This window comes from Apis laboriosa, unplaced genomic scaffold (assembly GCF_014066325.1).
Source record: "Apis laboriosa isolate Shangri-la unplaced genomic scaffold, ASM1406632v1 scaffold112_cov148, whole genome shotgun sequence".
NCBI lineage: Eukaryota > Metazoa > Arthropoda > Insecta > Hymenoptera > Apidae > Apis > Apis laboriosa.
Window position 1 is genome coordinate 3,705,768 of NW_025220865.1, and position 15,946 is coordinate 3,721,713.

Below are 15,946 nucleotides of genomic sequence, written 5' to 3' on the forward strand. Positions count from 1 at the left end.
TCTCTCTCTCTCTCTCTCTCTCTCTCTCTCTCTCTCCAACCAACGGGAAAAAAAATTAATCAGAAGTTATTTCTCACGATTCGATCGGATCGATTATTCGCTTCGAAAATAATAATTCGAGAATCATTTCCATTTTTATTCTGTATCCTGTTCCATTACACCGACGTTTAGTTTAGTGTAGAAAAGTGAAGCAACGCGGCCAACGGCAATGATGCCACACTCTCCACTCTGATATGGGAGAGAGAGAAACATCACGCGGGGACAACCCTTTAATCCATACGTTTCGATATCGCCCCGATTCATGGGAGAAATAATGTTGCCTGGAAATGGCCTGGTGTGAATCAATTCGTTCGTCGACTTAAACACACGTGCGATCGGCGCCTGGATCCGGAATCTAATCTGGATGCCGGCTCTTAGTCTTGACTTAAGGGGTTGTTACGTAGATACCGGGGCGTAGATTAAGCGAGAGAGTAACGTGGAATTTTTTCGAGAAAATTGCTTTATCGTGCGTGGACACAACGACGACTTTGCACAAGTTACGGTATATCGCGTCCCGGGCACGTGTGTAATTAATTTGCTTTTGTAAAATCTCGGCTCGCCGGTTGATTTAAGTGTATCGTATGCAGTGAATGGAACGATATATTCATGCTAGAATTCTTGTTAAAGCAGTGTACACTCCCGATCATAAGTTCGCATCGTTAATTTTAAATATAACGCTTATCAATAGCCGATTATTAATAATTGATAATATTTTGCTTGGGAACGAAATCGATCGTCTATGAAGAATTTCGTTCTAATATATTACGATCTCTCACATTCGTTTTAAATTTTTACACTTTACGAATGAAGAAATTAAAAAAAATAAATTAAAGAATAGAAGAAAAAATTCACAAAAAAAAGAGAAAACGATTGCATAAAAGAATATAAAAGGGAAATTCCATTTCGATGGAAAACTCGTACAGAATTTCACGAGGAATTGTTCCCTTAGAATTTTTAACGTATCTAGGGATATATAAGAAATTTAATTTTAAGATGTTGGTAATTTTAAGGGGAAATGAATACTCACATCCATGTTCCTGGCACGGTTGACGCCATGGCGATGAGAAGTAATTGCAGAATAATGATACATATTTATAATTAATTCATCAATTAATCAGTTTATTAAAAAATATAAAGATCAAAATTGAACATCCAATTGTTTCAAAATTATATAATTCGTATAATGTTAATGTTTCGTGGCAAAGGATTAGAGCAGACAGGAAACATGGCTTTGATTTTTAATTTTCCAAGCTAAGAAGCAAGATTGTTGTTCGAATGTTATCTGTATAACGTACATAACCTGGATTTGGAAATGTATATTTATTAAAAGCTTTTTGGAGGATCGTTTAAAAATTCAGATCTAATTAGACCGTGGTAAAGATAAAATTAAGGGAGCGAGATTAAATCCATCGGGTTCTCAAGTTAAGCCCATATAAGAAGGATTAACTTTTATGGAGATCCTTTGAGTCCCGCCCATGTGATTAGGCATTTTCACGATCGGTTGGGCAAAGGGATTTAGAAGAAGAAGAAGAAGGCCGCTGTAATGACTGGATGGGGCCAATGATCATTTATCATCGATCAAAATCTATTACCATTATTTTTTTGAAAATGAGAAGCTGCAATACTAGAGATTACATCCATCAGTGATTAAAAGTGTTCATTTAATTCCAATATTTTTTTAGTAAATTAATTTTCAATATTAAATTTACTTGGACGACACTTTATTTTCCAAAATAATTTTTTATCATTATTCCACATCTCATGTGTGCTTGGATCTAGTTAACTGATAAATATCTTAAAATAAACTTTCCATAATCTATGATTAAAGAATAGAACTAAGAAGAAATTTACAAAAAAATTAATTTTCAATATTAAATTTACTTGGACGACACTTTATTTTCCAAAACAATTTTTTATCATTATTCCACATCTCATGTGTGCTTGGATCTAGTTAACTGATAAATATCTTATAATAAGCTTTCCATAATCTATAATTAAAGAATAAAAGAAGAAATTTAGAAAAAAATTAATTTTCAATATTAAATTTACTTGGACGACACTTTATTTTCCAAAATAATTTTTTATCATTATTCCACATCTCATGTGTGCTTGGATCTAGTTAACTGATAAATATCTTATAATAAACTTTCCATAATCTATAATTAAAGAATAAAAGAAGAAATTTAGAAAAAAATTAATTTTCAATATTAAATTTACTTGGACGACACATATTTTCCAAAACAATTTTTTATCATTATTCCACATCTCATGTGTGCTTGGATCTAGTTAACTGATAAATATCTTATAATAAACTTTCCATAATCTATGATTAAAAAATAGAAGAATAAAAGAAGAAATTTAGAAAAAAAGATTCAAAGAGAGGCGAACGTTGATCAGATCAGATCACCTCGATGATTTTTCTAAAACGATTGCAGGGCATAAAAGGGCATAGAAGGGAAATTCCATTTCGATGAAAAACTCGTATCCCGATCTCGGGACCATTCAGTGATTTGTCATGGGCGTGCAAGGGTGGAATTTAGGGGCGACTAGGCTCGATTCAGAAATTAGACACACCGTTGGCGGGGATATGGCCGGGAAAGAGGAATGGAACGGTATGAAAAATCCTTCGATCGCGTTCCCACGACGTGATTTCGTCTCGGTGTATGTACAAAGAGCTATAAATTACGGCAGTTGTTGCGTGGGCAATTTTTGCTGGAATTTGATGAGGGTAAAGAATCGAGGCCTTTCTCCTCGCGACATATTAATTTATCGATTATCGTCGTTTGATAGGCTGGCCGTGTCCATTCGATTTGTTTCTCCTGAAGATAACACCCGAGAGTAATTAGGTAATTTTCCGTGGGATACAGAATTTCACGCGGAATTATTCCCTTAGGTGGAATTTTTATACTTACCTATATATAGGAAACTTAATTTTAACATGTTGGTAATTTTAAGGGGAAATGAATACTCACATCCATGTTCCTGGCACGGTCGACGCCACGGCGATGAGAAGTAATCGCAGAATAATGAGTAAGCCGCTGCAGGCCGCCATCTTGCCTGCAAAGTAATTTCGATCTTGTAAATATTATGCGTCAAATCGTCTCGTCATCATTTTTATCGATTAAATTTTAAATATAAATATAAACGATCGAAACGAAAGTTTAAAAGGAATTACAGAAGGGAATATTTGTATATTTCAAATATTACAATTATGCATAAGAAAAATGCAAAAGGAAAACGTGATGTCAAAGTTTTAAAAATCCATCATTCGAAATAAATAAGTGAGTAAATAATTCTCACATTTTTCCCGTATCTCGTATCTCGGGGAATCACGAAGAACTCTGAAAATCCATTTCACCAGAGAAAAATAATCGAAACGATAAGCATCGAGTGCCTCACCCGGTATACGAAATGAGTACATGAGCACGCGTACTATAATATGTGTATACCAGTTCCGTGGGTTGCAAGCACGCCGTAGACTTGGAACGAAAGACACCTAAGTCCGGACGATTATGGTACATCGATTCGACATTACACCTTGCTTGCTCCTTGAAGCGACTCGCCGAGAGTCCCTCTCGGTTTCTTGCACACGGGATTCTGGGGATTCGAGCTGCACGGCGACTGGTTAACAGAAACTACAGGCTTGAGTTACGACCGGTAAACGACTATAACTTTTCATTTTCCACTGTTACGCTACAGCGACACGAGAACTGTGCCTGTGCTGATGAGTAGAAGTATAACGACAATATTGTATTTATGATTGGATCCTCGTCTTGATTGCAATACAGATATGCCACTCTTAATTGAATGTTGGGAGACACCTATTATTGATTTGAACTATACAATTTATTCTGATTCACAGAAAAAGGAGATAAGAATAGAACCTTCAACATTCGAATTAATCCTCGTGGTTTAATCGTGGTCATTTTTTTTGATTAAACTTAGACGATTTAACAGTCGATGATAACGCTAATTAAATAGATTTGGACAATCCTATTCCGAGGATTAACGATCGTTCGAATTTTTCTCCTTATCTTATCTTATAGTCAATATAGTTGAGGTTAAGAATAAAGTTATTTCAATAATGTATTATTCAAAGCATAACCACAAATCTTAAATGGTGACATCGAATGGTTGAGGTTATAGCGGATCAATTGTAATAGTTACGAATAACATTTACTAGTTATTTTTTTACTTAAAGTTGTTAGTATTTTTTTTACTAAGAGTTGTTAATATCAACTTTTCTTTCTCTCTCTTTCTCTCTCTCTCTGCAATATTCAAAATTTATTAATCTCTCTATTTATCTTCAAGATGCAAAACATTGTTATTCAAATCAAATAACCACGATCTCGTTTTGGAATAATCGCGTTATATCGCCGGCCTTGGTAATCGATGACGGGAGTATCACAATAAAAAAATTTCCCCGGCTCTTGTTCGCCGAGTGAACGATCTTGGGTAACCCGATCGCGGCTCAAAAAGTTCCGCTACTGGTTTTTAAAAGAGGCGAAAGGAGGCGCGTCGTTCATTAAGGGGACGGTGCGCTGTTAAATCAAAAAGCACTGGGCTCGATTATGGCGCATCGATTCTTGCATTACACCTTGCTCGGCCACGACGGGTGGCTGTTGCGCTTCAGAGTTGCCCGCTGCGACTAGTTAATATATGCTGACCGTTGGAGTAACGAGTCGTAAATTTAGTAACTTTTGATCCCGGCTTGCTATAATTTTAGTGGAACGATCGTGAAACAAATTAAACATGCTCGCGAACGGGAGCTTTTTAAAAGTACATGGTATCCTGTCATCAATTGCGAAATAATGTTGGCAAATTATCTTAGAGAAAAAGCTAAAAATCTAAATGTAATATCCTTTATGCGTGAAGAGAATTTGTATATACATAGATTATTTAGTAGCACAAATTTTAAATAGCATTTATAACAGTGTCGTGTTAATAAAATTTGTTATATCGTTTATAAATTTTTATTTTTATGTATGACGTACAAGTAATATTATACGTATGAAGGTTAAGGTTATGTAACATTTTCCTAGTGATATTATATGATATTAAATAAATTTTCCTAGTGATTTTTAGATTTACCGAAATTGAAATATATCCGAAATATATATGGAAAAAAAAAACTAATTAATTCTTGAAATTTTTACGAATTAAATTTTAACAATTCGGATAAAAGCAATTAATAAAATTAATAAAAATATTAAAGAATATTATAAAAAACAACTTTTTTATAATATAAAGAAAAATATTTTGTCTCTTTATCTTCTTCTTCATCCAGTGTATAGTGTATATATATATGTGTAAGTACATGAGTCAATTCAGATTTAAGACGTACAAGTTGAACGTGTCAAACTTCCTAGTATACTTGAAGCACCCAGTATATCCCCGTCTATCTAGCCCACGCGATCGGGCAGAATATTAGCCGGTGTATAAAATGCATTTGTGATCACGACAGGAATGTAAATGGCGTACTTCACCACGTCTCTCGCGGGACCAGCCTCGAATTATCAGCAATAAAGTATCTCGCTGGCGTGTTGAACAAGACATGACCGGCGGTAGTGCAAGCACCGCTACATTTGTTGCTGAATGGAGTTGGGTCCTCTCGTCGGTGATCGTTGATCCTTGCGCAGCTGGATGGTACCACGTTGGCTATAACGATCGTAAAGAGATCGTTGATCTAATATTAAAAGCGCACACGAGATGGCATCGAAACAAAGAAAAAGATTTTTTAAGTTTCAAGAATTCTCTAACTCGTAATGATGAATTAAGTAAAAATCCTTAACATCATGGGAACATTGTAATTTCAATTGTCGCCTAGAGAGCGCGCCTTCTATTGTGATGACATTGCCATTTTGTTAATCTTGCTAATAAAAAAGTTTTATTCTAGCATGGAGTAACAATGTTTATTTCATTTTATTGTTTATTTTTTTCGATTATTTGATGTTTAATACATTGTTTGTCTTTTTTCTTTTTTATTTTTAATCCTTTTTCTTTAATTCTTTTCCTATCGATATTTTAAAGTAAAAAAATTTCTGATTATTTGTATTATTTGTTTGATTCTTGCAATAATTGATTAATCATTTTCTAAATTTATCAAATTTATTATTTCAAAATTATAATATTATAATTTTTTAAATTTTTGAATTATTGTTTTCAGATTTTTACATAGATAATGGCGAAACAATTTTCTGAATAAACGATATTTTAGGTTTTATTGAATTCTTGAAAGGTATTCAAGATTTCTTCGATGATTAAATTAACAATTTTATGAGTAAAAGCTTTTAACGCATTATATGAATATAAATTTATTTTGATAACTTATCTAGTTATTTCTCTATTTACTTATGCAGGACGTTCCGCGATGAATGATACAATCGAGAATAAGATAATTCTACGTGGAAAAACATGAAGCAATTCTACATGGAATTGAAAATATCGAATAAAATTGTTCAACCCTTTCGCATCTATGAAATTATCTCGCGATATAATGTCGTTTGTATGATGCTTTAAGCGAGATATCTCGTGTATCTTTTCATTAAAAAACTGATATCGTTCAAAGAAATCATTGATGCTAGAATATATTTTTATTTTTAAAAATAAATTTTTCTTTATTTCTGTTTTCTTTGTTTCTGTTCTCGCGTTGTAAAATATTTCGTCAAGGATACAAAGAGTTTAATAATTGAAATTTTGAGAAAATTGAATTTAAAAATTTTTTTAATTTAATTACTACTTAATTTTACGACAATATCTGTATATTTTTCAAATATCAAATTTTTAATAATTTGATTATTCATAATAACCAATAATCAAATTTTAATATTTTTATTATATAATATTTTTATTATATAAATATATTTATGATAAATTTCTTTTATAATGTGATTGATCATCATTAATGACAAAACAATATAATTTAAATAATATTATTCCGTCGAATTCAAACATTGAAAAATATTTCATCATGCATCAACTTAATAAATTTTTATTTAAACATTATTTGATACAAATAAATAAAAAGAAAACTGATGTAAAATGTTAAATATAATTTCATTATTTTACTACTGTTGTTGGCCTTGTAGAGAAGCGCAAAGCGGTCTGCTTCCACCTGACCAGAAAACATTATCGTAACTTCGCTGCCGATAAACTCACTGAAATTCTGCGGTACACACGTTCGCTAGCCACGGATATTCCAGTGTAGAGAAAGAAGAAAGCCAAGAATTGATAAAAGCGGACAGGAAAGCATTAACATAGCAGTTTAATTCCTGTTAGACTCGTAATTACGCAAGCATTTCAAATATATAAAGTTGAATTTGCTGCAAATATATCACACCCGTTAGAATCAAGATATTAAACAATTTTGTATTGTATAAAGCTTTGAGAAAGATATTTTATAATAAAGATGTATTTTATAATAATATGTTTCTAAGTATATTGATTATTTAATGAAATTGATTGTCTCAAAATGAAAGAATAAATTGAAAAATGAATAAATGAATCAACAAAATAAATAATTTTTCTAATTTCAATTCAAAAAGTATACAATTATAATTATAAGTATATTTATAATAATTTTTTTATAATAATACATGTAACAAATAAATATGTATATTAAAAAGAATTAAAATCTATTGAATAAAAATTAAATATGCCAAAATATTTTCTATTTCTTTGCATAAAAAAAAAATGACAAAAAGCTATGAAATTCTTAAATTCTTTTCAAAAAGAAAGTTCAAAATTACATAAAATCATAATGATTTAGACAATATCTGTGATATAATTTTAATAATAATCGACGATATCAATTTAAGAAACGTCACAGCGATTTTGTATTTTACATAAATCAACTTTATCTCGCATTCCTTGTTTGTATTATCTATAAAACACATCCAAGATATTTCTCATACTTAAACCATTAACTTTATTACCAGTTTTGCTAAAAAGGAGATGTCGTATCTAACATGTTTCACGACGTAGTTCATATCTCTCTGTTAAAGAATATCAGTATATGTGTATACGATATAAATAATCGAATAATAATAATTTAAAAAAAATTGTACTTTAATAATCGCATACGAGCAAACATAAATATTCTTAGTCAGTTAACAATGTGTTAACCTTTAGAGTACCGAACATGCAGAACAATGACTAGGTCAAAAGTGACCCATGCCAATAGATTCAATCATCTATGGTCAGTTAACAATGCGTTAACCCTTACAGTATGGGACTCGCAATACTGAAATGGTTAAGTTAAAAGTGATCCGCACCGGTGGATTCAATCATTTGTGGTCGATCAATGATGTGTTAACCCTTAGAATACGAGACAATTAGGTCAAAAATAATGCATATCGTTGGAATCAAACTTTTTTTTCTGAATCTTTCGTTCATAAATGCCAAGATTTCTGCCAACTTTGAGGTTATAATTAAAGGTTAGGTTATAATTATAGATTATAATTAAACAAGCATTAGTAAAGAAATTAACAATTTTAAATATTCGTGGAAAAACAAACATAAAAGTTGACTGAATTTTATCCCATTTTCTAATATTATGTCTTAATACTTATGAATTGAGGACACGTATAGAACACATCTATCCGCATTTCCAAACCATACATCTGTAACTAATCTTTCCAGATCGCGACGCAAGATTTATGTGACATCGAACGCTTTCGAATTACTTGCGGAATAAAATACACGCGAGTACATATATCTTCGTGGCGTATCGTTCGACCGTGCCCCGTTCGAAACGATACGCAATCGTGTAAGTATTTTTATCTCGGGGCCATTATTTCGCGTTCTTAAACATCCATAAATACCCAGACCACTTTACACCCAGGTAAGAGAGCGGATCGTTGTTTTCCAGGCAGGGAAAAGGTGCGCGTTGTTGAATCAACCTGTTCGCGACGAGCCGGGGCATGGGATTTTCACGGAGGAGCAGAACGCGGCTCGAGTCCTCTTAACGAAGTTGCTGGGGGATAGGGACGATACGGGGAGCGACACCACATTCATGGTACGCGTGCATGCGAGAAAACGAGAGCGTGCTTACTCGGGGCTTGTAGACTCGAGAGAAGAGAGAAAGGAATGCGTGCGGAGGATTCTCTCAAGTTGAGGAGTAGCGGGGTGGGAAGGAAAAAGAAGTAAAAGAAATGCGATGGTGGTAGGGGATAAAGAGAAAGTTAAAGAAATTGTAAACATGCAGGAAAGGAAAGAAGAAGAGAGGAAATGATAAAGAGTTGAATGGATTAAAAAAAAAAAAAAAAAAGGAGAAATTTGACGGAAAGAAAGGGGATGATGGAGGATAGATAAGATTAAGCTGTTGATCTTATTTGTTAAGCGAAAAAAATTTATATTTTCGAGATTTTAAAAAAATTTCTAAAATGTATAAGAAATTTTAGCTTCGTAAAAAAATTAGTAAAAAGAAAACGAATGAAAGAAAATTTATATCCGGAAAGATCAAAAAAATCTAGAAAGAGAATAAATCGTATAAAAATATATATAATAATAATAATAAATAAAAATATTAAAGTGTTAGAAGAATTATATGAAATAAATAATTTTGATGTGAAATTTACGAAATTTTTTTGATAGGATTTTGGAAAATTATTATAAAATTTGATAAGCGAAATAATCACAGAGTATTCATAATTTACGCCGTATTACCTCTGCTATCGCATTGAATGTTACCTGAACGATGATACGGGTATTATAGGATTTCAGTAGGTTTATCGACAGTAAAATTATGTCTCTCAGTCAGATGGCTACTTTCGTGTTTAATTATATGTAATGTAACGAACGATTACCATTATGGAAATGGTAAATTGATATGCATGCTTATTGAATTAAATAAATTGAATTTAATTTTGATGATGCATTTACACGAAGAATTTTTCAAAATTTACTTATTTAAAAATTCATAATTTCGTTTCACTTTTTCAGATTATATCATCATTTTCCTGACAAGCAAAATTATTGTGATACACGATACTATTATAGAAATTTAAATTCTAAAAAATTTTCAGAAGATTTAAAAGAGTTATAAAAAAAAAAATTGTATTATAATAATAAAAATGAAAAAATTGTCAAAATCTATTCCCATATTCAAATATTTATAATTTCGTTTTTCTATCTTTTTATTTAAAATTACCTCTTTTCGAATTAGCATTTTGACAATGACAATTTTATTTATCATATTTTCTAACTAAATTATTAAAATACATTGCTATAATTCAAATTTTACAAATTTTCAAAAGATCTTCAAAAAGTAGGAAAATTCATGAAAACAAAAAAAAGCTTGAAATTAAAAATGTTCGATATAGGATAATGGCAAGGTGGATGCAGGAGCGCGATAAAAGCGGACAATCATCGGTTCAGAAGCATCGAGCCTCGTTAAAAATGTACGGCAATTAATCTGCCTCGAGTCTCGTAAATCATTGATGCGGCGATCGAAAGGAAGTCGTGGGTCAGCGACGCGAACGTTCATCGATCGATCGATCGATGTTTTATGTTACGTCGCGTTTCTCTTCATCACGTTAATGAAAGCTTACCTTAATGGCTATGTTTTATCGATGTCAAACGCCATTGTATGCATTGCTTTGTTAACGAAATCCTATAACTGAATATTAAATAATTCGATGCGATCAATTCACGTAAAAGTTCTTCTTAAATCATTATCCAAAAAAAGACGATTGAAAAATTTTCTTCCTAATCTTAGACTGTAAAATAATACTAAACAAAAATAGTAATTTCGATTTTTTTAATTATTTTATCTTTGGAATTAAAAATATTTTATAATCAAGAATAAAAAAAAAGACTACTAAAAATAGTTATAAGAGTAAAAAAATATTTGGCAAATATAATTAGAAAACATACAAAGTTAAATTAATAAATATTCAAAATATAATATTCCATTAATATTACCTCATTCATAATCACGTGCATAATGAAATAAGAGCAAGTCAATAATATCAACAAAAGCAACAATATTTGATTATTTGAAATTTTCTTAATAAAATTTTAAAAAATTTTTATAACAACTTAACTTAGTGATTATCGAATTACGATTGCAACATTATGCATTTAAGATTTATATCTTTTTCTCATTAATATATCAAATAAAAATTATCAATTAAATATACATAAGTGCATTTTTTCTTAAAGATTATACGAATAACATCAATAAATCTGAGAACTAATATAATTAATCCGTCAAATGTTTTATTGTTTAAAGCACATTTCTCTATTATGCGATGTGAACGAAACCAGACAGAGCAGTTGCATTTTTATTAGTTTCGATAAGAGTGTTCATTTAAAATTCAACGGGAACATTGTGAACTCGGAATAAATTGTTTTGAGTTACGATTCGATATGAACTGATACAAGTATCAATTTATCAATGAAGAATATGAATGTTTCTATCATATTCATTTTGTCATTCAAATTTTTTTTCTTTTTATTTATAGAAATATTTATTTTCGAATTATTATATTTTATTAATTTCGAATTAATTTAAACAAAAATTAAAAAAAGAAAATTTAATTTATGAATAAAATTGATAAATTTAAATGTTATACATAAAAAAAAATATTTAAAAAACTTAAATTATCTTTCAAGATTGACAACGATTAAAATAAAATTTTTTGGAATTTATTATTCTATGATGTTCAACTTGATTTCATTTTATTTCAATAAATTAATTATTTAATTTTTGATATTAGTATTAATTATTGTTTGATGTAACCTATTCTTCCAAAATTCCCTAGACATAAAAAGTTTAATGGCGCAAGCCCAATTAATCTCGAAAAGTTATTATTCTCATTTTTTTGTATTCTTATCATAATTTTTTAATAAATTTTTTAAAAGATTTATATTTATATGACATATTTTTTTTATTTATATTCAAAAATATCATAATATTATATAAAGTGATGAGAAGAAAACTGGGACATCCCTATATATATATATAAATTCGAGTTCAATGACGAAGATCTTCAACATTCTCTAAGAATATATATTTCGATACATAACCTTTTTAAATTGCCTTTTCATATATTTATAATACCTACTATCGACTCTTATTTCTAATTACAATATTAATACGTTAATAACTAAGGCAAGGTTATATTATCGATAGTTAATTATTATGGCCCATTAAACCGATTAAACGATTACTCACCGAACCGGGTGTATCCAAAGTCGTTAAAGACGAGTTAATTATTGCTCTGGACAAGATTGACCACTTTTCCACTTTTTATCGGAGAGAACCACTTTACTTTTGAATTAATATCGATAACACAATCCGTGTTGGATCATTTCCATCGTATCGTTCTTCAAATTTCCGATATTTCGCGGGAAATCGATCATTTTTCACACGACGTAACTCATATCTCATCTTAAACATCGAAACACTTGATTTTCACAAATAAATGAGATAATAAATGAAAAAAAATTCTTTCCTACTAACAAACTTTTCTTTTCATATTTCCTTTTCTTGTATACGGGTTGCTTTTTATATAATTTTTCGTTATAAAAAAACTATTATAAAATATCATCAGCGATAGTTTAAATTAACTTTACTTTTGTGTTATTTTATAAAATAAGAAATTGTAAAATCTAGATTAAAAATTAAACTTTGGAATCGAATTTTTTCTTTAATACACATAAATGAGAAAATAATTGTAACATAAAGAAAAACAAATAAAACTGTTTTAATAATAAAATATAAATAAATTTAAAATTTCAATAAATGTATAAATAAACCAATGAAGTTTCAAATGAGTTTTAAACTTTTAAAATAAAATTTAAAAGCACAAAATTTATAAAATTTATGACGTACGAAAATAATTCTATAATGTGAACATTTTTATCAAAAATTTTATTCAAAAATATTTTGATTATTATGTTAATTCGTATTGATTTATTAATTATGTTTCTTTTTATCAGAAACATTACAAATCTCTATCGAATAATGACACTGATTTAAAATCAAGATGCAACCGTTGATAAATAAAGAAAAGGAATAAGTCAATCAAAACGAAACGGCGATCACCTGTTTGTCGAACAACCGGTCGCGGAAGTGTCAGCCAAAGCAGTCACTCGAAACACCAATGGGTAAACACATTTTAATTCTCAATCATTCCGTGAACTCTTCAAACACCAAAAGATTCTTGTCACTTCCGCTCCTCGAGGCGTTTACGACAAGCATCGTTGTTCACCATGATAAAATCCTCTCGACCTTCTTCATAATCTTTCATCTTTTTAGATTCGAAAAACGAAACGTCATCGGAACAACCGAAACACAATTGATTCCTAAGAGCCAATGACTTTTATCTCGAATGTTTCGAGAATCGCCGGCCACGATATCCTTTGACGCGAAACTTGTTAAAGTTATCCTGTTCACCGTTCACCACCTCGAAACCAAAGAGTTCAAGGAATCCTAACCATATTTGGCACGTGAAATTCCACCGATCGAGAGACTTTTCAAGAAATCAAAATCATTTGAAGGATAAAGTTTATCCAGAGAAGAAGAGGATCACTAAAAGAAATTGGTCCCTCGATAAATCAGTTCTTTGAGCATCTCGAGGATGAGTGATGCCTCGTGGCAAGAGGCTAGGTCCAGGGAACGCTGCGAAACCGACTTGGACGACGTGTTACTGCGGAATGGTCGCAGAGTGCAGGCAGAATCCATGAGACCATGGTACGTTTCGTTCTCTCCCGTTCCCTTGTCTCTCCTGTACACCACGGGATCGGTCTCTCCTGCTCGTACTCCCAAAGAGGGAGACCCCCTCGACTAGTGATGGCCTTAAGGCACCACGAATTCAGTTCGAATTCTATCGATATCGAAAACATCCTTATATTATTATCGAAATAATGAAATAATCGTCCGTTGGAATAATAATCGAACGAGTTTCGCGAGACATCTATCGAAACTATGACAAATCGATACATGTCACTAATCGATTGTGACTAGTAGATCAGTTCAGTTAAGACAATTTTTTCTTCGAGATTGATCTATATAAACTCCGTTTATTTAATAAGTTTTTTCAAGATTTTTTGATTTCTTTTTCTTTTAAGGCTTCCTTTTCTTTTTTACACTATTTTTAATTTTAATTTATCGTTTTGATTAAATATTTCAATTAATAATTTAAGTTAATATTTTTATATAATATATAAGTATGAAAAAATTGATCTTATTGACTATTGCATGTAAGTATATTAAATATAAATTAAAAAGATAAATTTATAAAATATAATTTAAATTTATTAATTCTTTGCAAATTAAAAATAATAAAATTATATTACGATAATAAAATAACATGTAATAACTTTTAAAAATGTAAAAATATTTTTGCAGGTTATAAATATTTTTCATATTTTTTAATCTATTAATTCGTACGTAATACATTTCAAATTACGTTTTTATGAATTATTATAAACATAAATTAAGATAATGTTAAAATTTAAGATAATGTTCATATTTTATAATAATTAATTTTTTTCCAGAATTCTCGAATTATTAATTAATTTATTTAAAAATGATAAAATATAAAAAAATGGTAAAATATATATATAAATTAATACTATCAACATATTATAATTTCATTTTAATTATTAAAGTAATCAATTCTTAAAGTTTTGTTACAAAGATGCTTTAGCAAATTCGTTTAAAAAGTAAGGAAGAGAGATGTAAACAGTTTGGTAATTATTTATTAGATTACATAGTTAGTATAAATTGTTTGAAAACTTACGATATAGCAGAAACTGAATGCCCATCACTACCCTCAACAGAACTTGCCGGCTGCTTCTCTCCCCTGCTTCCCTTTGCCTTTCTGTTTCTCTCCTTCCCCTCTCTTGCTTCTTTCTGGCCGGTTCATTGGTTCATCGGTGCACCGGTCCAGGCTCCGTATTCTTCTCTCTAATTATACCGTTACGTGCAATCGCTCGTGTCAATTAGCAGCTCTTTTTTTCTTTGCCCGAATGCAACCCTTCTTTTCGCGAAGGACCAAGAGAAGGATTTCGATTCGACTTCTCTCCTTCCCCTTTCCTTCTATATCCTTCGAGCGATTCTGGAGAGGCAAAGGGGTTGTTTCATGATTCTTCTTCTCCAACAAAGATTCTTTTCTTTTTAGGAGTTCGAAGTGGAACACTCTCGCTGAAAAACGAACATAGGTTAATAACAATGAATTGAAAAACTTGTTTTAGAAATATACGTGTATGTATTAAATGCAGAGAATTTAAGAAATAGCAATTTTTTTTATTTAAATTAAAAACATAAAACTTTCTATTTTCGATTATTATTCAGATAATTATTCATATAAGTATAATTAATGATTATAAAAATATAGTTTGAAAATTAAATGCAGCTTTATAGTAAAATAAACGAATGGAAGAAACATTTTATTATATTATTTGTATTCTTTTCTTTATTACTTTATTCTTATACAAATACATACAATGTATATACAAATTTTTGTCTGAAGAAATGTGTTAAGAAACAAATTATGAAAATATTCAAGAAAGCAATCATAGAAAGCAATTAAAAAGAAATATGGTACATGAATGGTATGTAAATAAAACTTTCATAAGCAAACAATAAGACATATTATCAATATTCATTATTTAAATTAGAAAAAATTAAAAATTATTATTTTTATTATATATATATTGTTTAACATTATATTTATATATAATATGTTTTATATATTTTTAACATTATATTTATTTAAAATTTTTATTTTTTATTTATTATTAACAAATTTAAACAAACATACTAAATGTAACAAAATAATTCTTTGTATGTGAACATATATCACGATAGTTAAAATATTTAACTTTCGACGATACGATAGAATGTTTAACTTTCTGCGGAAAAAGAATGTGGATACAATTATCGCCTTTAAAGGTA

General features: G+C 30.0%; 1 protein-coding gene across 7 annotated transcripts in view; it reads right to left on the reverse strand.

Annotated features, from left to right (window-relative positions):
- Positions 1-15,318, reverse strand: part of LOC122713452 (protein Wnt-5b-like) — a 21,658-nt gene extending 6,340 nt beyond the window's left edge. The window contains exons 1-3 of one of the 7 annotated variants that reach the window (XM_043933953.1): positions 13,091-13,735; positions 12,218-12,433; positions 3,012-3,096 (exon numbers count right to left, since the gene is read on the reverse strand). In XM_043933953.1, the coding sequence (XP_043789888.1) occupies positions 3,012-3,091 (80 nt within the window). In that variant the 5' untranslated portion in view covers positions 3,092-3,096; positions 12,218-12,433; positions 13,091-13,735. Of the gene's footprint in view, positions 1-3,011; positions 3,097-3,472; positions 3,804-12,217; positions 12,566-13,090; positions 13,736-14,789 lie in introns of those variants that run through there. The other 6 variants (XM_043933934.1, XM_043933944.1, XM_043933917.1 and 3 more) reach the window with 6 other exon arrangements.
- Between the last annotated feature and the right edge of the window lie 628 nt (positions 15,319-15,946).